Raw genomic sequence first — 25,867 nt, forward strand, 5'->3', positions numbered from 1 at the left:
AGATGTGTTTTTTTAAGTCATTGATACAGCTAATCAGTGTGCACAGGCTGATCTTATTTGACATGCATTAAGTCCCGTTTTTCCTGAAAGCTGCCAATATGTACAGATTTCAATGATAAAATCTAGACTGGCCAATGCTGTCTTACAAGCTGTTATATACACGCTATGTACTGTACCGGTGAGAAAAGGCAGTTGCAGTGGTAATAGCAGACGCTTTAAGCATTCGTCTGCTTAATTTACTGCATTATCCACACAGGCATTCACGGGTTACGGTTCCTGCCGTAGCTAAGCTAATACTGATATGCAAAATTGCGTCTGCATTATTTGCGAGCTAACGCTCACACATAAAAAGTGCACAATTACCTAATGCAGAGAATAACGAAGACGTTAAGGGGCCGTCCATAAAGTATGTCACGCTCCAGGTGGTAAGGAGGGGGTTGAAGAAAGTGTGACAGTTTGTGACATGGAAGAGGGGGACGTCAGGCCGTGGTTGATGTCAGACATCATTTAAAACAAAAAATATTTCTTATTTATTTATTATATCTTAGTAGAATCTAAAAAAAAAAATTAAGTGAAATATTTCAATTAGTTTTTTTGTCAAAATAAGACTTAATGCGTATCTCCTGAATGTGCTGTCGGAATTTTTAATAGGCACCTTGGTTGGGCCAGCTTATTAAAAAGGCACAACCTCCACGCAGATTTCATAAGTAAAAGACGAAATAATAGTTCCATGTTTTAGTTTGTAAAGGTTTGAAAGAAAATCTAAATTATAATTTCGTTTTTATTAGAGGTTAACACATGGATAAATATTCATTGATGCCAGTCGTGTTCTATGGATGAAAACTTCACTTCACCATAAATGGATGATGTCCACAGTGAACATTTTTTAATTAAACATGTTATTCAATGAACAACTGTGACAACTGTTGACAATAAAATATTCTAGTATTAATGTCATTTTAATAATGTGGAAGTTCTTTTAACATAAATTTTAATACGGTTTAATATGGAATTGTGTTTCAGATTAAATTTGAAATAGGTATTAATTAAACAAATATTTTCGAAAGTGTGAGTTTGTGATCTTCTTTAGTAGGGCGGGGAGTAAGATTTTGTGACAGATTGTGACATGGGGGAGGGGGGGTGTAAAAATGGTAAAAAAGCGTGACATACTTTATTGACGGCCCCCAAGATTCTGTGAGTAGTAATGCTCGGACTGTTGGGTGAATAGTCGAGCTAAACATGTAGAAATGATGCACATACTGACAGGATGTACGATATTACGTCATATGCGAAATAATTGAAATGTGTAAAAATGTTTGGCGGAAGCATGCTCGCGTTTGCGTCAATAAAACAGTACGTCCAGGCGAATGCCTAGACATACCCGTAGCCGGGGGGGGGGGGGTTGCGTTGGGTGCGTTCGCACCCAATTTTTTATGACGAGTAAAACATATTAATACTTTAAGATGCACCCGACTTTATTCGATGCAAAAACGATTATTTATCTTTTCCCGAAATTCAGTGAGTCTTCTTATTTAAGCGTTACAACATGCTACCGACGGGAAAGAGAGTACATTTTATATTATAATGAACGGAATGTTATGCCAGCTTCCGAAAATGACGAAAATCAAAAGACAACTCGACTATTGCTGAAGACTTATGAGTCACTGGTTAATAATTTTGCATTATACCACGATTTATAACAATTACACATTGTACATGTAGCATTTTCGACAGACTGCGTTGTCTTTTTGTTATATCCACGTACAACCATTTTCGGATCCCTAAAGGATTTCCAGACAAAAATAACAGCTTTGCTCAAGACAGGATAATGTGTTTGATGTTGTATGGCAAGATAACAAATCATTTATACAAAGCAGTGTACCGTTTATGTAGTTTACCAACACCTAATGACATCTGTTCTGCTCCACATACAGAACTGCTCACACTGTTTTAATTATGTCAAACTTGACACTAGGAAATATGCCTGACGAGGGCGCGCAGCGATCCTTTATCACCAGAAAGCTTCAACTAGAAAATGGTGGAAAAGAGACACATTGCCATACCCTTAAACGGTTTTTATAATGAATTTAAAACGTTATAACATATATGATCAGGTGGACGTTAACGTTTAATGTTCATTAACTGTGATGGATCTTGAACATAAAGGCAAACAAGTCCATCTTTTTTCTTCAACGTCCTGGTATACATTTATAAGGACTTTCAGACGATAGGACCAATAGTTTGTGGTTATAGGGTCTTTATGAAGCCTTAACTGTTATATTCTGAAATTTGTTTAGAACAAGATACATAATTTGTTAAAAATAGTTTAACAAAATTCAAGTACCCAATTATAACATTTTAATTTCTGTTTAGTATTAATGCAGATCAGAAAATTACCTGTTTTGATAATCGGTGTTTGTTGTACAAAACACTATTAGTATGAGCTCTAGCAAGTTTAGAACATTGCTATGCCTCGGGTATTATTCATAGTAGCAGACAAACAGTTGTTTTGAAAAGTCAAATATTTACTTTAATCTGCTTGATTTAGGAATGGTATAATTTCGGAATGGTAAAATACACCAATTTTATTCAGATTCAAATAAATAATGATATTGTATACCTTTCTTTTTGTTGAATTTATATTCTATCAACGTGTTGTTGCAAATGTAAACAAAGTGTGTGCGCGCATACTAGCTTCGGCTATAAAATAATGTATTTCCGTGACTGATCAAAGGTGGTTATTGAAAAACGGCAGTGGGAAATACATGTATGTTATATCAAATTCATTTCGATAAGTCACTGAGTGTAGTCAATTAAAGTGAATTTTCATATAAAAATGCTCTATAACTTCATTCTCTGAATCCAGATAAATAGCCACCAGAATGCACGATTTTACTTTTCTTTTTCAAAATTTTCTAGGGGGAGAACCTCCAAACCCCTCGATTACAGAAGGGTATACCCCCTCCCCCACCTACCGCTTCGCCACTTCGTTGCTCAATAACAATCGTTGATAGGAAAAATAGCATCCCTTTTTCAAAACTCTGGCTACGGGCCTGCTAGAGATAATTCACAAATTAGTTGTGAATGGACATATGCTGTAACAATGAGTATCATGTGTCGAGAAATAGCTCTCACTCGTGTAACAATGATGTTTATGTGTTTATATGCATTACTGAAGTCATTCTTGATGCTTAATGTTAAGCGTTTTTTTTTCACAAACTCAAATATTTTCTTTCAAAGTAAGACCGACAATGTTGAGAAAATGACGGAGTGACTGGAGTGTCATGTGCTTGTTACATTTATATTAGAACAACGATAACACAGCGGATTTGGTTCAGGTTTTCTTTCTAAATACACTTATTATTCACTTACTTAAAATTGTCTTTATCAACATCAACAAATATTAAATTCATATTGTAATTCAAACTTAACATTATAACGTGTATAGTGTATAATTGTAATACTTTACTTTAAATACTTTACAATAATCATGTACTTCATATTTGCATGTTAAATGAGCTGCCTAATTTTACATATACTTAAAAAATTATACTGAAAGAAATAACTGATAAAACAGTGTGCATCTTAACACATATGTCAGGCTTTCATTTTGCATATTTCAATGTTTTAGAATTCATTCTAAGTTACCTATTATGCGCTGCAAACGCTGTATGTGCCAATTAGCAGCATTGTTCGTATTCTCAAAAAGCAACGATATCTCGTAGATATATAACGCCATTTGATAGTCGCCTTCCATTTCGCAGCAGTGACCAATCAAATTGAGCGCTGTCTCCAAGTGATGCGCTTTGATATCATTCCTTGAATTAAATATATAAGACTTCAGTATTTCACATGCATGAAGCTGTTTGTTGCGTTCACCCAGCCCTCCATATGTGAGATACTGTAGATAGTAAAGGAAAGGACGAGCATCTACCTCAGCGGTGTCCATCCATATCTTTTTAGAGGTAGTTCTCTGTGCTACTTCCTCCTCAGTCATACTACGATTCATTTCAAACCAAAATATGTATGGCGCGCAGTGCGCTTCTTGTCTAATAAACCTGACACAGGATGCGAATGATGGTTCACTGTGAACGTTGTCACAGCTATCTGACATCATGTTAGCAAATACCTGGAGATCTCTGTCTCCTTCTCTATCTCTAATTCCACACACAGCCTTGACCTTGATGTGATCTTTCTTTTCCACGTCCTCTAACACTCTAATTGCCGCGTGAAGATGTCCAAAGCAGTATAGCACAGACGCCAACTTTAAGCGGCTAGAAACGACATCCGTTTTTAAAGAATATCGGAAGCGGCGTATTATTTCGATAAAAGCAGGATTCGGTAGTCGCGAACTCGTTGATGACTGCACTGAAGTGTGTAATGCAAACAGGTGATATATTAAGTCGTAAGCAACGGTTGTCAATTTGCCATTCGTTGAGTTTCCAACAACAGCTCGTAATTTATGAATACCTTGCTGGAAGTTTGTATTCGAACTCTGTATTCCATATACTATCTCTGTTAATTCTGTATTACAACTTTCAAAGTACTCGTACTTAAGCAAACAACTGATGCCGTAACGTAACCTCACAGGGTCCAATTCTCTTGCTCCTGCTTGTCCGATTCGCAGTATTCCACATGCTCGTAACCGACATCCAAATTCATCTATATCAATATGAAATAAATCTTGCAAGTCATTCTTTATCAAGTAGTTCACGTACTGTAAAAGACGTCTCTGTTGCACCATAGACAGTTTCCCATCGAACAAGTTCACTCCTTCTATGATATAATGAGGTAAGCATCCCAATCGCAGCCATTTTCTTAATACTTGTAAACATAGTAAAAGTTGAAAGACAAGGTTATGTTCCTTCCACAGAGAAGGGTGTGTTCGCTCTATTGTGTAGAACATCAAAGTTTTACAATGAAAACTTGTGATACAATCCCTTACTATTTTATTAAGTAAGGCTGTTTTAATTATTTTTAGACTAATGTAACATTTAATTTGTGTCATATTGAAACTAAACATCAACATGCGTTCAATAAGGTTCGGAGAAAGGCGCCATTCTTCGCGCTTGTAATCACTGTCTGGATGTCCTGCAGGTACCAGGAAAGACGGAGATCGTCTTGCAGCCTCCAGTAATTTGGCAGGCGGCCAATGTCTACCTCTACACCTGTCTATCCAGTGGTGTATTTCAGGAATAGGTTTGCAGACAGGAAAGGTCCTTACAATATCCCAGTTGGGAATATAACTCACAGAAGGTCCATTTCTGGTTACCTCTCCTAGACGTGATACTTTCTGCTCTATATTCTGTTTCCCTCTTTCTGAGCTTAACAGTATTTGTCCGGAATCTTTCCTCACAAACCTGTCATCAGAAATACTGGTCACCGGTTCCGGTGTGTATGGATATATGACCTGAAGCAAGTACTGTTGAGGTGGAGTGATGTCGTCACGAAGCATCAGAAAGTTCTCCATCCCAGCCTCCCAGTCCCTCCAGTCTGTCATGATGTTCACACGTTTGTCACTACATAGCAAATCAATATCAGAATTGAGACCGGGAGTGGTGGTGCCTTCAGATTGGCTCCCGAAATGAAAATATTCAAAATTGGTTCCCATAAGTTGCCCTGCTATCGTCAGCTTACGCTCTCTTCGCAAATATGTGTCTCTCCCCTCCATTACAGTGCATTTTCCGGCTCCAATCTCATCAAGCAAATCTGATAACCGGATAGACAATGCTAGGAAATGGTCTGGAATCTGGATGTAAAACTATACCATCAGCATTCTGGAAGGTTATTATTATGAAATCATCAACAACATTATAAAAATACGTAAACATAATTCAGTTGTTATTATTTAAACAATTATACACGCAGTGATATATTGTCATTTACGTTGTTTTTTATAAATATTTTGAAACAAATTAATCATGGTCGTTAAACGTTATTTTTACTAATGCCGCAGAGATTGAAATGAATTCAACGAAATGCAAACTTATGTATGTCTTAAAACGATTGAAGGACTTTTTGAACGATTTGATGAATTGGCTATGTTTCAACTTTCTGTAACATATTAAAAAGAAGTAAGAACAGATTACATAGAACAAAATAATACTACATAATAGACATATACGTAAAATACATGTTTGTTAACGGCTAAGCATCATTTAAAATCATTACAATTATAAAACTTTACAAATACAAAACGATAGAACAATTTGGTTAGTTTCGGCTGTGTTTTTGGCTTGGGGCGTAGCAATGATACAAATGTCTGAGACATTCAGAATTGGCTGGCTGCCAAAACCCAAATTCCCAAAACTCCGATTTACCCTTAATTCATGCGCAATAAAAGAAGTTCTTCGCAAATCTCAATAAACGGCCTTGTAAATACAGCACATCACTATATAACATACCGTGTCATAAAAGTTGTAAAACAATATTATTGAAGCGAAATTGCTAAGCATTGGCTACGACATATTTTTTATTGTTTGCATATTCATGCAAAAATAAGTTCCTCACTTGACAATCTAGGCCGAAAAGATACGAGTGTCTACGGTTACAGTAAGAAAAAAAATCTGATACATTTTTTGAAGACATTATATTTGGTATTTATAAACATATTTTAAGATATTGTTATTTTTTATTTTGCGTTAACGAGACATTCAAGAAAAAAGAAAATGAAAAATAAAGAACAACAAATATTCATGATCATTCTCGGAAATATACGAAGTTACCGGATATGATATTTCACTGCGCAGATCGAGCGCGCAAATCGAGCGCGAAAAGTTCTACGTGAGACAACGTACACAATATGCACACCGTTTTTTATCAGGGTAAAGGCCCAGTCTCACTATGATGCCGGCGGAGCCCCGATGCGTGATCCGGGATCTACCGGGATGAACCGAGGCTCTACCGGGATTAACCGGGGCTCCACCGGGGACGACCGGGATGAACCGGGAAAACCGAGGCTACACCGGGAAAGTATTAAAATGCTTAATACATCCGGGATGAGCCGGGTTTCACCGGGAAGGACCGGCAACGACCGGCGCGGCACCGGGAACAACCATGACGGCACCGGGAACAACCGGGACGGCACAGAAGCTCCACCGGGGCCCAAACCGACCCCGGCAGACCTACGGCAACGCCCCGATGGAGCCCCGGTGAATGCCGTTAGAGTCCCGGTATAGCTACGGTACATGAGTTAACCGGCGCTCTGCCGGGACGCCACCGGCATTCACCGGGGCTCCGACAAGGCATTACCGGCGACGACCGGGGTAAAACCGGGGCGTTGCCGTAACTCTGTCGGGGTGTGATGCCGGTATAGCCACGGTGAGTGCCGGCGGTGTAACTGTATACAGGGGTTCTGCCGGGACGCTGCCGGCTTTCACCGGGGCTCAACCGGGGCACTACCGGCGACAACTGGGGTTATGCTGGGACGCTGCCGACTTTCACCGGGGCTCAAACGGGGCACTACCGGCGACAACCGGGGCTCTGCCGGGGCTTCACCGGGATTAACCGTAGCCAGTCCGGGTTTATCGGAGCTCTGCAGGGCTGTTGACCGGCTTCAACCAGGGCACCGGGACATAGTGTGACTGCGTTAAAACATTTCTACGAATAATCCCGGTCCTCGCCGGTCGACCGGCGTTAGTAAACCGGGATGGACCGGGGCTCTACCGGCAATAGTGAGGCTTGGGCTTAAGTGGATTTTCTTTTGTATCATCCTAAATGCATCCATCATTGTGAACATCCTAAATGCATTTAACGTCACACTAAATCCAGTCCCAAGCCTTCAGCGTCTACAGCGCTTTGATTTTTGTTTGGCTTCATTAGGATCACTTATACAAACTAAATAATCATGTAGCAGTTAGACGGTCGGGATGGACAAGTAAAAGGACTCGGAATTTGGACGAGAATTGTTCGAATCATGCTGAAGGTACCCATTTCAGTGAAAAGCGTTCTTTAGGTTAAATGTGTTTGCTGTTTGGTTATCGTGAGATCTTTAACGTATTTCGTTTAATCTATCAATATAAGGAATTTCATGACAAACTTCAAAAGTGCCAATAATTTGTACTCAACGCAGTAAAATTGTTCACACTAAAAAAGCACTTTCAGCATATTTCGCGTCATTTAGAACACAACATTTATATACTTTTATAGAAGTTGTCTTAATCGCAAAAATTACACTCAAGAAAGCGTATATGATTTAATTCACAACTTATATGTGTGTATGTTTGCCCGTCCGTGTCTTCAAAATCATTATCTATTGTGACCTTTATTTTTTGAAAACAAAAACTGATAAAGGCACGAGGACGTCTTCCTAAAAATAAATACGACGACTCAAGTCTAAGTATAGGAACACACCTTTGTTATAAATATCAAATGCAAACGTTCTTCTCGCTCCAATGGGTGCATTTTAAACGCTTTATAATTGAGATCTATAATTCATTTCTTAATGAAAATCAAAACCATCGCGTTTTACCAGCAAGTTTGTCACAAGATGTTGACCCCGTCTGTTGTTTGACCGCCTCGGTGGATCCACATTTATGCAAACTCTCCAAGCACGAAGATTGAGTTTCGAACTGGGAACACGTACCTCGAAGAAACATATTTATATATGTAAAAGTAATGAAGTATGAATAAACATATCAGTATACTATACAAGTGATAATGTTTTGCAACCTACGCTAACCAGTCAAATCAAGTAATATTATGTAATGTAATGTCCGCCAATACAGCCTGTTCGTTTCAGTGGCGTCATTATACATAACAGTTCCAAATGATTATTTTATTGTCTAAATACATGGAAATCATGTTCGATGCGAAAAGTAAAAAAGAACACGTTAACCAAACAAGGATATTTGTTGGTGATCAATTTTAATTGTATTTTGCAAGCAAAGTTTCAATGGGCTACATAATTAGAAATTAATGTATTTACTTCACATATAAAGCACCGGTATACTGCCTTCGGTATCTACTGGTCAACATATACCGGATTCCTTCATAGAATGTTGCAGAAAAAAATACCCGATAATTTACTTCTTTTAAAGAATGAATAATAGCCGTCTGTCTTGCTAGAACGAAAATCATGTGTGTATGTATCCATCGCAAAATACAACCTTGTTTTTTGTTCCTGTTGCCCGAGGTAATCCCGGCCTTCGCGTCAGACAACCGACCGCCCAGTTTATCGTATCTGGATCGTTTTCCATTTTTCCAGCTGGAATCAGGAATGAACTTTTTACATTGTTTGTTCACAAATTTGAAAATAAGCACCGCTGCCATTGAAATGAGAAGAAATAATGTTAAGCTCATATTTTTATTTCTAATTATCAAGCTGCACAAATATTTGCTTTACATAAGCTACCTGCAGAATGTAGACGCGTATTCTTTTATATTAATGTCTACTGCCAACTCAAAATAATAAGATAGCTCAGCTCTTTTGTTCACTTGATGATATTTTGAAAAGACGTTATTCACTTTCACCACTATTCAATTCGACCCGGTTGAAATTAAATTCCCAGTTACTATTTAAAAATAAGCCAACACCTCTGTTGATGTTGTCATCGATACTATTGTTGAACTTAATTTTCACGAAAATATTTTCCACACGATTTAAAGGTTACTAATATACATCAAGGAAACAATATACTCAGTTTACATATAGAAGCATTACAAATGGTGAGATTAACAGTACTGTAGTGTAAAGGATAACACAATTCATTTCATAATAAACAAATTTACCACTTTACAACATGTCGTCTACGTTATACTGCCTGATTGTATTTGTTTTCACGTATCTTAAGAATATTAGATGATAATAATAATAATAATAATAATATATTTATTATAATTAAAACGATTACCTTCCATTGACTTCATTGTAACTTGACAATATATGTATACTACAGCGAAATCGAAAGTAATGTATTATAGATTGTTACGGGTATTTCCATTGACATAATTCAAACGTCATGAATTTACATTGTAACCATAGTGCACAGCTATACATTAAAGATCGATTCGGTATGGTTTTAGTTTTAAGCAGAGGCGTAGCTCGGCCTAAATACGTGTTACTATTTATATTGTTTATGAAAATATAAAAAATCAAATTTTAATGTACATGTATCTTTCAATTCTTTCCAATAGTTTCGTCAATTCTAATTGGTTCGGCCACCCACATATGTTGGACATTATGAAATATGTTTTTATATAGCGTTTGTTATTAATCTTCTTTATTTAGAAAATTTTATCACATGGATGTTGGATTTCAGTTCGAAACATGTGAATTCTATATTTTATTTGGGGAAAAAATAACGTTAACGTTCAGCACAATTTGCTGTATATGTTTTGTAAATGCCAATCATTATGAATATAATCATTATATAATAAAATGTTGGTGTTTATTAGTCTGTATGATTATCTATTAAATGATTTATATCAAAATTACTGCACACGTTTAATGGTGTCCTATAAAAATAATAACTAAACATATTGAAAGGGGCCGCGGCTGAGGTTGTTGAGGGAAGGTTATGTCTACCCAACATTTTTTAAACACTCGATGCAAAATCACGGCTTTTCCAGCTTTCTTCTATTAAAAGCAGGGTGTTTCAAGATACATAGTTTTACAATCTACTCCATACTTTAATGTCCGATATTCTTTAATGGAATACAAGACATGGGTTTTTAAACATGAATGATCTTAGTTAATTTAAATTTTGATATTGGCTTTGAACATCAATTTTAATGTAAGAACAAAAACATACAACGGTTTAATTAAGAAATAGTAAACCCCACTGAGGTCCCTATGGCATTATAGTGACCAGCCAGGCAGCCACAAACCGTATATGGACCGAAGCCGTAGGCTGAGGTCCATATACAGTTTTTGGCTGCCTGGCTGGTCACTATAATGCCATTGGGACCGAAGTGGAGTTTACTATTTCTTATATTACACCGAAGAGTGTCCCTTTATCCTTTTACAATGCTGTACCGGCTTTCCGTACTTTTAATTTTCGTGCAACTGAATGCGCAATCGATGACGTATATCGTGTGACGTAGTTTCTCTGACGAAACATTCCAGCTGGAGCTAAATTCTCTGGATGTTAAGGAAATGTCGGACGTGGTTTTTTGAACAGTTAGTTATTTGTTTAAGGCATCGAACGAATGCAAAACATATTTCGGACTGTGTGTTTATCATACATAATGTAAACTTCGATAGAAATACAATAAAATAGTGTGATTTAAAATAAGTTTCGATAAAGGGATGGAATAATAGAAAATTGAAGTGAATATCGTTTCGACTTTATTGTTATATACAATGGATTAAGGTTGGCATTTAGGTTAGCATGTAGTTTATTCTAAATTAAGTTGTTGTTTTTTTACTGTTGTTAAAATATAGTGCCAATGCTGTTCAATAAAACGCTTCAACACAGTGCACATTTAGTGGTGTGTAACCCCGAACGGTCCATATACAAAAAATAGTGACCGGTCCATATACTCTTAGGTTTCTCTATCGCATTTTACAGACTGAAACCAGTCATATAGATATAGAAGGACCAATATCTCTGAGGTGTAATATATATAAATATACACCAGTTTTAACATTCTGAACATTCAATAGACAACAATCTGGGCATAAATAAACAACAGTCTATATATTTAATAGACGATAGTCTAAAAAAAAAGCAAAACAATCTTAACATAAACACACAACAGTCTTATAATAAATAGAGAACAGTCTGAAACAAACAACAAAATAATCACCAGACAGAAAATAATTTGAACATACACCGGCAACATCCAAATACAAACGAAATATCAAAACATAAACATATAATTTATACAATATTATGTAAACAACCGAAAACAGTCTGAACAACTAGCAGACTTATGAATCCAACGGCTACGCGCGAGCAAACTGGAGTTAACTTGTGAATGTAATCTGTAAAGAGTTGGGGAGGTAACTTCTGCATGGAGTCAAATATCAAGTCTGTTGTTGGATAGAGTAGTATCCTCCCTTGTATTGAAAAGCAAATCAAACCGACACAATATTCAGAAAAAAAAATCTACAGAAAATGTATTGGAACAAATAATATATTGTTTATAATTTAAAGCAATTGTTATCCTACAGCTAAATGATTTTATATAACAAATACGACTAATAAAGAAAAGATAAGGTTTTCTCCGCCGTGTTTTTTAGATCAGGTTTCATCCACACTTATTTTTAGAACATTACGTAGGGACTAGTTTTTTTGGCCTTTCACCCCTGATTGCGTCATTTAGGTCATTGGGTACGCAGTCGTTTAACGAGTTTACGAGTGTGTGTGTGTTTACAATGGATTACTATAATATTATGAATGTGAAAAACACAGTGTTAGGATATAAAACTGGAATGAAACTGGTGAGACTGCATTTGTACTCGAATAACGCGATATTTTGTTGAACAATTGATGGATTAAATTTAAGAAAGGTGTCAGTGAATTGTTCTTTAACTTTTCGAAGGAAATCGATGTCGAATTAAAATGGTAATTTCTTTGATGGTTTAGTCGTTCCTTTGTCAGTCGATCAAAGAATGTCTATCCACAAAGAATTGCCTGCTTACATCCAGTGCTTTCAAATAGAAAAGATGGATGGCAATGAAGAAATTTGTCTAGAATTTTAACTCGTCATGGAAGCAAATTAAAAATTACGCCAATAAACATGGACGTGGTTATTATACAACTTCGGTGAGTAGAACAATAATTTTATGTAAATAAATATAAAGTGTGTAAAAAGAAGAGTTGTTTAAAGACTAAAATTAACAATATCGGCGGGAATAAATGCTGAATCATGCTTCACGTAGCCACGGTATGTGTCTACACATTTTGTAAATTTCAAAATGGCGGGAGCCATGTTTGTTTTTTGTTTTTTTACAGTGGTGAAACAAGAATTGTAGTTTGAACACAACCGTCTGTGTTCTACTTGAGTGTGTTACATTTGGAACGCTGATTAAATTTGAATCGAGGCGTATAGCGATATTTTTTCTCGTTACTTTTCTTTTGCGTGGAATTCTTAAGGACTATTTCGATTTCGGTAAACAAGAAAGATCACAATAAATATTACTACGCAATTTAAGATTCAGTTAATTTCATGTGTTTTTGCTTTTATTTTAGGAATAAATTAAATAAAACAATATTGTAGGATAAATAGAATACTATGTTAGTGTGATTGTGTACTTAAATTTATCCTACTCGTGTCAGAAAGGCTTACAAGGCTCGGCAAGCCTCGCCATGTAAACCTTTCTTCACTCGTGGGATAAATTTAAGTACACAGTCACACTAACATAGTATTCTCTATATTTCTCTCTAATCAATATCAGCAATTTAATATCAAAATATGCGGTAAAATGACGATAAACGTGGATTACTTCTAATAATGGTCAAAACGGTTCGTTATTTGCGTTTCAGTGAGCTTATTAAAAAACTGTTTCTTGGAGAGATGTAAACGACTCCTTTAATTTTATGTGTACTTTCCTTTAAAAATGCGTCACTTTGTTATGTTTTTAGATTATTATCTATGTGCAATACAGAAAAGTCAACCTTGCCTTGGAAAAACGGGGCTTAATGGATGTGCGTAAAGTGTCGCCCCTGATTAGCCTGTGCAGTCTGTCCACTCTGAAATATTGCGTTAAAGCGAGTTCTCTTCTTGGCGAAATTCCAGTTAAGGCGGCAGGTGCCATTCCTTATAAGCCTGTGCGGACTGCACAAGCAAATCTGTAACGACAATTTACGCTCATGCATTAAGCCCAGTTTTCCTAGAGCGAGGCTCATATCTATTATTAGCTTCTAAACAAAACAGATTTAAGTGTTCGCTTACAGAGCGGAAGGTCGAAGGTTTGAGCCCCAGACGGGACACGTTATGACGTGTTCGGTTATTTACTCATCAGACGCATGCAGAAGGGTACCGATTGCATTCTTGTCTAACGCCGTATATAAAGATAAGGAATTAGCCCAGTTTTTCAGGAGCGATGCGCTTATCTATTATTAGCTTCTAAACACAACAGATTTGCGTGTTTGCTTATAGTAAAATATATGTACATAAGTAAACGTTTCTCATAAGTCGAATCTGGCTGGCCCTTTATCGAGAAGAGTGGCACTATAATAAACGAACACGTTAACTTTACATTAAAACGAAGACATCTCAATACTAGTATGTTCGAAATATGTATGTTTTTCAAAATTTTCGAAACTAATATCATTCAATTTGGCATTGATGTACGATATATATAGGTGTTTATTTCTATCCAATACGCCATAGTAGGCACATAAGGACAGCATAAATTCACAATAAAATTAACAACAACGTAGGCAAAGCAAAATGCAAAATGCAAAAAAAAAAAAATAATAATAAAGATAATAATACACACGCACGCCCATACGCATATATCCACAATCACACACGCGCACACGAATACACCCACTCCCATACACACATGACCACACTCACAAGTAAACTAAACATACATAAAACGTACATGGACGACACAATAATCATGAAAACAAGCGGAGAAGCCCATTATGAGTGATAAATAATTATAATCGAAAAATACATTACAAAATAATAATAATCCAATAATTTCTGAAATGAGCTTAAAAGAGGCGATCAAGAAATAATTGCCGATCACAAGTTAACAAAACATACATAAAAAGTACATAAACGGAGGAGCCTTTAATAGAGGAGATCAAGATATAATTGCCGATCACTTAGTATGAGTATATTAACGCATCATAATTTTCTTTGTACATTGGATACATGAAAACGTAAGAAAGAACAGTATTATGAACACCAGCAAAACATAGATAAGTTACTTTTCATATGAATATTTTAATTACCGGTAAACATGATAAGCAACTTAAGTTAACAATTCGTAATGAAATATGTCAAGCTATACATGTATGGAAGCTTTAATTTAATGTTGAGTTAAACAATTCGTAATGAAATATGTCAAGCTATACATGTATAGGAGCTTTAGTTTAATGTTAAGTTAAACAATTCGTAATGAAATATGTCATGCTATACATGTATAGGAGATTTAATTTAATGAATGGCATTACTTATATAAAGGATTTTGGTGTTCATTCTTAACTTTAAAACCAAGAAATGTAAAAGAAGCTAGTTTTCTTAACGTTAGTGCATTTTGTGAATTTATAAGTGCAATACATTTTTGCATGTTAGGTCGTAACCAATACTTTTTATCGATATATTTCTTTCTTAAGTCATTTTATAAAGAACATTCTAAAATAAAATGATATTCGTCATCAATATTTTGACAATGTGTACATTTTCTTTCGTTATAAGGAGTAGCAATGGGTTTATGCCAGCGGCCAGAATCAATTATTAAACGATGAGATGATACTCTGAGTTTAGAAAGAGCAATGCGATGGTTTTCATTTGAGATGCTTGTAAGGTACATTTTTAAATCATTGTTTATGTTAAGATGCCTGTAAAACAAGGCTCGACAAGATTCCGTTAATCGTGAATTCATATTTTGATAAAAACAATCCTTAATTCTTTGTTTGAAAAATGACAAGAAAACTTCTGTTTGTCCTACCCCTTGGTGTATCCATACTTCTAAAAACCCTAAACTTGACAACAGTTGATGCAACGAACTAACCCAATTTTTTTAGACGGTGTTAATTCAAAGTCATGTTTCATTATGTTGTATATAAGTTTAATATACTTATACTTCTATTATTTAAAACCAGTATTTAACTATTTTAAAATATCTACTTACAATAAGCGAATGTTGCCCTAACTCACAGTAAACGAAATCATTTTGGGTTGCCCTTTTAACACCTAAGATATTTTTACAAAATTGAGTATGAAAATTTTCAATATTTTGTTCTTTATGAAAGCCCCATACTTCGCAACCGTAGTTCAAAATTGGTTTAACGAGTTTATCAAACAATTCTAATTGATGGCTTACTGTTATATTTGTAATGGTATATAAGTATTTTTTCTTTTTTTTTTTCATTTTAAAAATGGCCTTTTTCGCTTGCCCTGCTAAGGTTATTTGCGTCTGGTTAAAAGATCCACCACTCGTGAAAACGACTCCAAGATAAGATATATTACTAACAATTTCAATATTTTTATTTTTATATGTAAATTGTATGGTCCCGCTTTTCGGAACACAATTACTTTCGTTTTGTTAACATTAACTTTTAATTGCCATTTTTGACAGTAGCTGCTAAGAATTTCAAATCCACATTGTAAGGCTTGAGATGTAACCACAAATAGTACAATGTCATCAGCATATAAGAGAATAAATATTTGAAACATCAAAAGGTCGACCCCTTCGTACCCATTTAAGATGAATGTTTCTTCTAAATCGTTTAAAAATAGAGAAAAAAGTAATGGAAATAGGCACTCACCTTGTCTTACACCAAAAAGGCAGTTAAAGTCTTTTCCAACTGTGTTATGAGTTTTAATTTTAGATTTAATTGAATAATACATACTTTGTATAACATTTAGCATTTTACCTCTTACACCAATACGAATAAGCTTACACCACAGGTTTGGTCTGACCACATAATCAAATGCTTTGCTAAAATCGACAAAACCACAGTATAATTGTTTATTATTATTAATCATACGTGTTATAAGGCCATGCAAAACAAAAATATTATATGTAGTACTCATACCCTTTATAAACGATTCAAATACTGACACTGTTTTGGCAAGCTTGTCATAATCCGCGCTCGCTCGGATGTTTCAGTAACAGCGATAGGTCGTTCCCGTTAAACTACGATCTCTAGGCATCGGTTGTTTCCGTAACAACGCTCGGTCGTTCACGTAAAACTAAGGCCTCTAGGCCATATACACAATTTCTCTTCGTCAGAAAGGAGACCATCTACCTCACAGCGAGCACCGTGGGGTGTCCACAGTACGAGATATCTGGGAGAGAGGTGCCAAATACGAGCCCGCTATCGGGGCTTATCAGAAAAACGCCACGCGCCCTGCCCGATCCTGTCGATAGGAGGAAATACGAACCTGTAGTGGTTTTGTTTTTGACAAGTATCCAGGCTGAAGTTTGTCCGGGACAGGGTCTCCATCATAGGCCAGCTTCTAGCAAATCTCTGGTTGCTGCCGATGTACATGTGTTATAATAAATTAATTACACATCTGTTAATGTATTAAACCTCCCATATAGCGTAACAAATTTCGGATATATAGGAGCAGCTTGCGTTTTTCTTAGTAAATAAGTGGGGTCCCTTCATGTCGAGGCTGCATTATGTGCAGTACCTGTGACATAAAATTTTGACTCATTGAAATTTGGACGTATTCGTATCATAGCTACAATTTCCAGCCCCAGTCAATGACAGTTTATTACACATTTATACAGCGCCCTTTTTCATATTCGAGATGTGCGTTCAAAGGCGCGTTACATTTTGTCCCTGATAACTGGGTCATAAGTCGTCCTTTAACAACTTGTCGTAGTATGCAGCCACGGCCAATTGGCTTATTTCCCTCACAGATACAAATTTATACACCTGGGTGGAGAGGAGCAGATGTGGGATAAATTTCTTGCTCAAGGAGATTCCAGTGTTCAGGGCGCGATTCAAATTAGACCACTGCTCCCACAGGCTTATCAGGGACGACACTTTTTACTTTTATGCTACTTTCCGTTTAAAGGAAGTCTCTTCTTGAATATCAAGTTTCGGCGGAAAGTGTCGTCTCTGATCAGCCGGGGCTAGCCAGTTAGGACTCTATGCACATGAATTAAGCCCAGTTTTTCCAGAGCGCGGCAATTATTTCATTGTGTTGTTGTCTTGTGCTGTTGGGGTATACCTGATTGATAGTGACATGTGCGTTTGGTTGGAAAAAACACACACACCGAAATTAAATCTGAGAAGTGCTCTATAAAAACGAAGATCAATGCATCTTTATTTCATCTTTAGTGAGTATAGAAAGTTACGGTAATTTAGAAGTTGTGCTGGGAAAAACTCCTGGTCCACAATTAGTTTTGTGATCTGAGTGGTTGCTACAACAGTAATGAGTTCCTATGATGTTGTTACAACAATATTGAGATCCTTAGTGGTTGTTACAGCATTATTGAGATCCTAAGTGGATGTTACAACATTAAAGAGGTATTTATAGTTGTTACAACAGTTTTGAGCTCCTGAGATGTTGTTACACAAGTATTGAGACCCTAAGATGTTGTTACAACCGTACTAAGATCCGAATTGGTTGTTACAACAATATTTAGATCATAAGTTGTTGTTACAACAGTATTTGGATCCTAAGACGTTGTTACTACAGTATTGCGATCCTAAATGGTTGTTACAACAATATTGCGATCCAAAGTGACTGTTACAAAAGTATTAGGATCCTAAGTGCTTCTTTCAACACACAAACACGGTTTTAAAACATATACAAATATTGACCATGAACGATCTATAATTAATTATAAATGGTATATTTTGTTGTGAAAAGAACGCTTTATGAGCAGGTTTGAATATTATTTTCTTAAAATCAAAAAGTTTTCGATAAACAGTCACAGACTTGATGCAAACCTATCGCAAAGTTTTGCCCAGGCTAAAAAGTGTTCACGCTTTTATATGTGCCTCGCTAAGTGAAAACGGAGCTTAATAAATGTGCGCCAAGTATCGTCCGAAAATAAGCCCGTGCAGTCCGTGCATTCTTATGAGGGCATGTACTTTTCGCTGGTATGGAATTTGTCGTTTAAAGGAAGTAGCTTTTAAACGTATAAGCGAAAAGTGTCACTTAACGCACATGCATTAAGCCCGGTTTTCTTAGGTTCTTTTCATATTGCACGGGTGAGGTCTACTTCTTTACATATAACTTACACAGATTTTCTTTACATGTTCTGTGTAATCACTGATCGCTTTAAATTTTAAAACGCCATAAAGTCATACTTGTTTCCGATCCTCGCGCATACCCCGTTTATGGACAGTCGATTTACAAGTTTTTGCGCTATCAAGGTCAAATTCTTATGTTGCAAGACTATAAAATAAGATTATTCAGCCACGTAATGTTAGCTCTTATTGTCTTTATTCAGACACGAGTGTTTGAATTTTTGGTCATGAACTTTGCACGATACACGCATTGATCAACGTTTACCTTACATCATCTTGTTGAATGGCTAAACTATGCGATCCTGTTTTGTTTGGCATCGGGATCAATATAATTATTGTTATTTTTAAAACAATATTGATACGCGCTTAATAAGGAAATAAAAGGCCTTTTTGTTTCCGCCAAAGATAAGTGACCAGTCGAAGGTCATGGTCAGCGTCGGCCCATGATTGTATACACTTGCAGCCATGACGTATACACTGGCAGCCATGACGTATCTTCTGGGATTTCTCAAATATTATTACATTCATATATATGATTATACCAAGAAACGATCTGTAGCGAAATAGCAGGGTACATTGCCAGCTATGTTCGTGCACCGACTTTCTGCCCCTCTAGTATGTTCAACATAGTCGGAAAATCCTTTGACATCTAGTATACATAAGTTGTCAAATGTGTCTGTAACAAACACTAATACTTTGCCCAATTTAAAGAATTAAATACAACTTAATTGGATCTAGCAAATCAACAGAAAACTTCACCAGACCGGTCCGCCTGGTCAGAGCGCTTTTTAGGCAGAACCATTTACATTTACGATCTTTTCCAAAATTATTTTATTGAATGTCATAATAGTGAGTATCAGACAGAACAATTTACTTTTAACTTTGATAAGTATGTATACACTTTTTTATCACGACTAAATCCAAACAAAGATGAAAAAACAACAGCCAAAAACAACAACAGCAAAGTAATCCTGCATTGTTGGGTGTGAAAATAGCGTCCTATAACATGGATAATACAACAATGAGATGTTCATACAATGACGCTAAATTGTAATTATGTAACAGGCTAAATTTCATACATATGTAGCACATTCTACCTAAATGACGCAATCAAGTACGGATGATTTCGCGTTTTTACGCTTTTTAATCACGTGTCCAAGCTATAGATATTGATTTATTCTCGCTTTTCCGGGATACAAAAGTGCAAAGAGTGTTCTTAATATTATGATCAAATACCTATTTTGCAGTTTTAATGCGGAGCTTATTATACAATGCTCGATAAACAATTAAACCAATTTTCATTGTTTACTAGTATGTATTGACAAATTAAACAACGATAGTCATGTCTGTTTATTGTAATTTTGATTATGTGTGTTGCTATAAGAAAAAATATCTAGTATCATCTTAAAATCCAATTAACGATTGTTAATGTGAGCCGCGTTCTGGGAAAACTGGGCTTAATGAATGTGCGGAAAGTGTCGTCCCAGATCATCAGAGACAACACTTTACACTTTCGTGGAATTTTTCGTGTAAAGGTTGTCTCGTCTAAATGAAAACCCAGTGTATACGGAATGTCTTGCCCCTGAATAGCCTCTTCGAACTGTACATGCTAATCTGGGATGACACTTTGTGCACACGCATTAAGCCCCGTTTTCCCACAACCGCGGCTCAAATGTTATCACCGAACACTCGATAACCATGTTCACGAGATATGCCAGTGCACGCAGCCACGAGTGGTCGATGATGAGGTCACTTGCACTGTTGGCAGTCTCACAATCCCGTCAAACGATCAAAATCGCAAAGGGGCATTTTTATAAAACCATGTGCCGTACAACAGAATATTTTGCGGTGTAAGAATTTTCCACATTGCGTGCTGATACGTTAAAGGGGGTATATACGAATAAAATATGTTACAATAACACAAAATAGGCAAGAAAAATTATACATTAAAGCCGAATTTCATAAAATGCAGCAAAGACAAATTAGCGCCCCGAGCCGATAGTGACGTACATATTTTCCTACAATAACCGAAACATTCGTCTTTGTATTATAAACCGTTAAACTACGAGGGGTGTTCCAGACGTTCGTGGATTTTCGCTATTACTTTGCTGGTAAAAGTCAATGAAATTTACATAGTATACAAACCAATTATCACGGACTTTATATATAAGCTAAAAATGCATGAAGTCCATAAAGCGCGTTTGAAACGCGTTGCATAGACACCTCAGTAACGTCATGCGGCGCACGTGTATTTTATTATACGTATGAGCGTTACGCGAATTTAAATTTGGTTTAAATGTCGTTGATAAACAGAGTTTACGGCAAATTTCACGTTACAGCGCCTTAGTCCTCCTTACAGCCCGGATTTGGCCCCTACGGACTGCCGCGTCTTCCCGGAAGTTAAATCACAGTTGCGCGGTATACGCTTAGCAAATAAACAGGAACTTACAGTTGCAGCAAAGCGAATCGTGTCGTCATTTGACGCTGACTGGACACATAAAGTGCCTTCGCGTTGGAGGTGATTATGTGGAAAAGATTTGACAGTTGTTAACTTCATAACGTCATTGACGTTGAACAGAAACGTTATACGTGCGTCGGTGTGCGCATTGTGCACATGTTCAAATCTCTGATATATATTTATTTTTTTATGTATTTCCATGATATTTGGAGAGTAGATTTGGAAAGGACGAAATATTCTTAACATGCTATTTGTTTGTCCATTTATGTTACCAAATGAAAGTTATAGCGAAAATCCACGAACTTCTGGAACACCCCTCGTAAGTTTAGATGCACATCGTACATGTATGGTATACATGCTGGCGAATTCGGCTGTACATCCATTTTCAATTTTAGAATTAAATATCTAGCTTATTTCGCATTTTTCGACACATGTTCTTCTTAACTTTTATTTTAATTTATATTGAAATATATATATAATAAGTTTTTACACAGTTTATATAAATTCATAAATATTTGACAAAATCGTATATACCCGCTTTAACATGGGATTTTTCTAATTCAAACCCGCGATATGTACGGATATTAATCAGTAATATACTTTATTAAACAGTACATATTTGATACATATACATTATTAAATATCTACTACATGACTGTTTCATGGTTACTGCCACCAATATCAAGGACCACAACGGAAATAAGTGAAAATCATTTTTCTCTTTTTTGTGTTATCCTTGGTATTGTGTGTGCATTCCATGGTTTGCTATGTATATTGATGTGATAATATATTTTATATTGTCTGCATTATGTAGTAACTATGTAATGTTCATATTTTTACCAAATAAAATCAATCAATCAATACGGCTGTACAGCATAAGCTTAGATTTACAACTCTATACTTAAATCCACGTTTTAGTTAAGTGATCCAAGATTAACGATTATTCATTTAGCGCATGATATTGTAAATCCGAATCTGATATTGTATACACACGCTGAATACAGATAAGTTTGCATGACTAAAATGTGCTTGATCTAAAAATAAAATCATGGGAACAACTTTGTTATAATCAGAAATTGCTTGTATGTTTTGTGTTTAGTATCAGAACAATTTAACGCAGTGTCGCAATAAAGAAACATACGCCTCATTTAAATAGAGATCGAACTTAAAATTAAACCAAACGAATTGCATTTCGTTTCTTCAATACAATCTAAATATTGTTCATGAGTAGGAATTAACATAATCATTTGAATTTTACAAATATATGTTATTAAACATGAAATTGACGTAAATACGCAATAATCCCCCACATATTTTAGAGCATAATATTGTGTGTGTGTGTTTCAATGTTTTTTAACGTTCTTCGGTGCCTAATGCGGCATTGCGAGATGACCTTGAGTGTGTCTTACCAAATTAATTTATTAATTCACAGACTCAAGAGAAAGTTGGGATGAACATTTTATGATAGGTGCGATTTAATGTCAATTATTATATTTGATGTGGTCTTGTGATGTGGGGAGAAGCAGGAGGACCCCCCCCCCCCCCATCTGTCCGGTATACATCAATAGCTTTTACGTACAACTACTGTTCTTAACATGCTTTTTACACATTAAAAGCTTGATCTATAAATATGCGAGTAAGGAAGTAAACATATTGATATGTAATGAAATATGCTTTTATACTTCAAAATAAATGGTCGTGATTAAACAAATGTCATTTGGAATGGTACAAAATGAAGTTTTTTGATTCAGATGAGTTGTTTAAGATGCTGATAAGACCTACACAATAACTTGAGCCACCCTACGGGAAGATCTGATTTAATCCATGTGCGAACCGTGTTGTCCAATATTTGCCTGTGCAGTCCGCACAGGCTAATCATAGACGACACTGTCCGCCTCTTCGGCTGGATGTTTATTTGGAAGAGAATGTACGTAATACAGTGGTATATGTGTGTTTATGCCCCTGATTTGTTGTCGCCCAATAGTTATTAGAAACAAATGAAATTATGAGGTTTATGTGTGAAAAATATAAGCTATACATAATGTTAATAAACTTATGACTTCAGCATTTAAATTTCACATGCTTTGCCAGATAAAATCAGGAGCTTTTACATTCAACTACACAATTAAGACAAAACATTTTAAACCTCTGCTATAACAATCAACTCGTTCAATTAGTTTGTACCGTCCACACACTAATCAGTTATAGTTATGTGCTTTGAAATAATGTCTTTACTGTTCACACATACGTCCGCATTTCGAGACAGCGGCGCTGTATGATATAATTTGTAAATGCGGCTAGTAATTGGTATTTAAAAATAAATTAAGATCTGAATATATTTGACTGGACCCGGTGTCTTTGAGTACCGTTGTATGTTATATGCAATTTCAACGTATTATCTGTAAACATATTTACTCGCAAAGAATACGGAAATCTAATCGAGCCAAGAAAGTGAAAGAAGTATTTCGAGTATGAGCCTTCTCTTGGAAAACGGGGTTTAATGCATGTGAGTAAAGTGTCGTCCCAGATAAGCTATTTTAGTCCGCACAGGCTAATCAGGGACGACACTATCCGCTTATTTTTAGTTTCAAGGAGTCCCTCCTTACCGAAAATCAAGGTGAGGCGGACAGTGTCGTTACGTACCTAATTAGCCTGTGCGGACTGCACAGGCTAATCTAGGATGACACTTTACGCACATGCATTTAGCTCAGTTTTCTCAGAAAAAGGTCCATTTCCCCATCCTCAGACCCGGATTACCTATAAGGCAGAGTAGGCCAACGCCTATGAGCCCGCAACTTTTACTTACTTACTTAGCCTAATCTTATGACTTTACAAAGTCAATTATTTTATATCAATGTTTTGATTCGATTAAAGGCTTTACACGTTCTTTCTAAGTGACAATCATTTATTATTTGCAATCACGTATTGTTTTGCCGGTGATTTCGTTTTCAAGATATTCAGGGGGCTCAGACTGGAATGGGCTCCAAAAGTGTCATCGATTATTGGCATCCACGCTGCTTAAGCCAGCGCTGCCTAGCCCCCTCAACTAAGAACACGCTTAAGCTATATGTTATCGTGATTCGTGAATAAGGAACTAATGAAAGTCAAAGCTCAAATGTAAAAGGTCGGCCAGCTTAGATAGTAGAGCGCTCGACCACAAATCCGAGGACCGCGGATCCGATCCCCGGGCCGACTACATTTCTTGTGAAGGTTTGATCATTAAATCCTTTCTTGAATCGCCTCTATCTATTGATTCAAGCAGGGCATGTGTCAATAAATGGACATAAGTTTCTGGTAAACCAGCTGTGCCATGAAAAGTTCGATTTGGTCATTTGACCGTCGTGAAATGACGGATAAAGTTTTGAAACGGCGAAAATCGAACAAAAACACACACATATTAAAATGTCAATAAAACATATTCGTTGTTCAATATCGTTTGAAGTTGAGACTTAAACACTGAGATTGGAGTATTTCCAAGTCACATGGTCAATATTTAGATAAAAAACAAAAATTGCTATTCAGCTCTTCATAGACCAATTATTAATCCATTTATGCCTAGCGTCTAGTAAAAAGGCCTTGGCAAACAGCGTAGACCCAGATGAGACGCCGCATGATGCGACGTCTCATCAGGGTCTGCGCTGTTTGCTTAAGGAATTTCTTTAAGAAATATTCTTAATATTGAAATAAATATTCTAGACATACCTAATTTCGGAAATAAATTTATCCAATTAAGAAATATGGGAGAGTCCACTAGACATAAATGGGTTAATGAATTCCGATGCTTACTTACCGGTTATTGGTTATGCAAGAATCCAACCGTTAATTCATGGTAACGTATTCCATAAAACTCTCCATTCTCAATGCATTTCGTTGATATTTATTAACGACCCCGCACACATAGGAATACTTTCAAATTATTCATACAGTATTTTCCTCTTTGAGTATCACTTTATTCCGCAATTTAAGCCATTCAGTACCAAATTGCACGCATCTATGCCTTTTATATATTTCAACTATACTCACTTAATGTTGACCTGATTAACAAGCAAACTTTGCAAATCCTTTGATCAATATTATACGATTTCCATAGCTCATAGTGATCAGTGTACACTATTACCACGTAATCTTGAACTCATCGATACATAGAACCTCGGCTTTTAAATTCCATTTAAAATCCGGTAACCAACACGTTCGTCGATCAGTCTTCGGATAATAACTACGCACGAACGGCGTGATTAAAGAAACGTTAACAAACTATAGTTAACAAGTTTACAAACACGAATGCCCTGCTATCTCATTAGAAGATTGAATGCATCAATCAATAGTTTTGTATGGTGTAAACAAGAAAAACGTAAATCGCGATTATCAACGAGCGTGTTATACGGCCTCTCTAAAGACTGATTAATGAAACATTTATCAAAGTAGGTTTAATTGTTGGGGTGGATTAGAATTAACTATCAATGGCCATTAACAACTTTGTACATGCACGTAAGCCTGTTAAACACATGGATTGCATTATACCATTCATCGATTTAGTTAACTGTTATATAAAATACAGAATTTTCTTTCA

General features: G+C 36.1%; 1 protein-coding gene across 3 annotated transcripts in view; it reads right to left on the bottom strand.

Annotated features, from left to right (window-relative positions):
• Positions 1-25,510, bottom strand: part of LOC127876592 (uncharacterized) — a 45,110-nt gene extending 19,600 nt beyond the window's left edge. The window contains exons 1-4 of one of the 3 annotated variants that reach the window (XM_052421919.1): positions 25,088-25,510; positions 9,108-9,205; positions 8,471-8,584; positions 4,962-5,749 (exon numbers count right to left, since the gene is read on the bottom strand). In XM_052421919.1, the coding sequence (XP_052277879.1) occupies positions 4,962-5,749; positions 8,471-8,584; positions 9,108-9,197 (992 nt within the window). In that variant the 5' untranslated portion in view covers positions 9,198-9,205; positions 25,088-25,510. Of the gene's footprint in view, positions 1-4,961; positions 5,778-8,470; positions 9,081-9,107; positions 9,206-9,851; positions 9,891-25,087 lie in introns of those variants that run through there. The other 2 variants (XM_052421918.1, XM_052421920.1) reach the window with 2 other exon arrangements.
• Between the last annotated feature and the right edge of the window lie 357 nt (positions 25,511-25,867).

This window comes from Dreissena polymorpha, chromosome 4 (genome assembly GCF_020536995.1).
Source record: "Dreissena polymorpha isolate Duluth1 chromosome 4, UMN_Dpol_1.0, whole genome shotgun sequence".
Classification (NCBI taxonomy): domain Eukaryota; kingdom Metazoa; phylum Mollusca; class Bivalvia; order Myida; family Dreissenidae; genus Dreissena; species Dreissena polymorpha.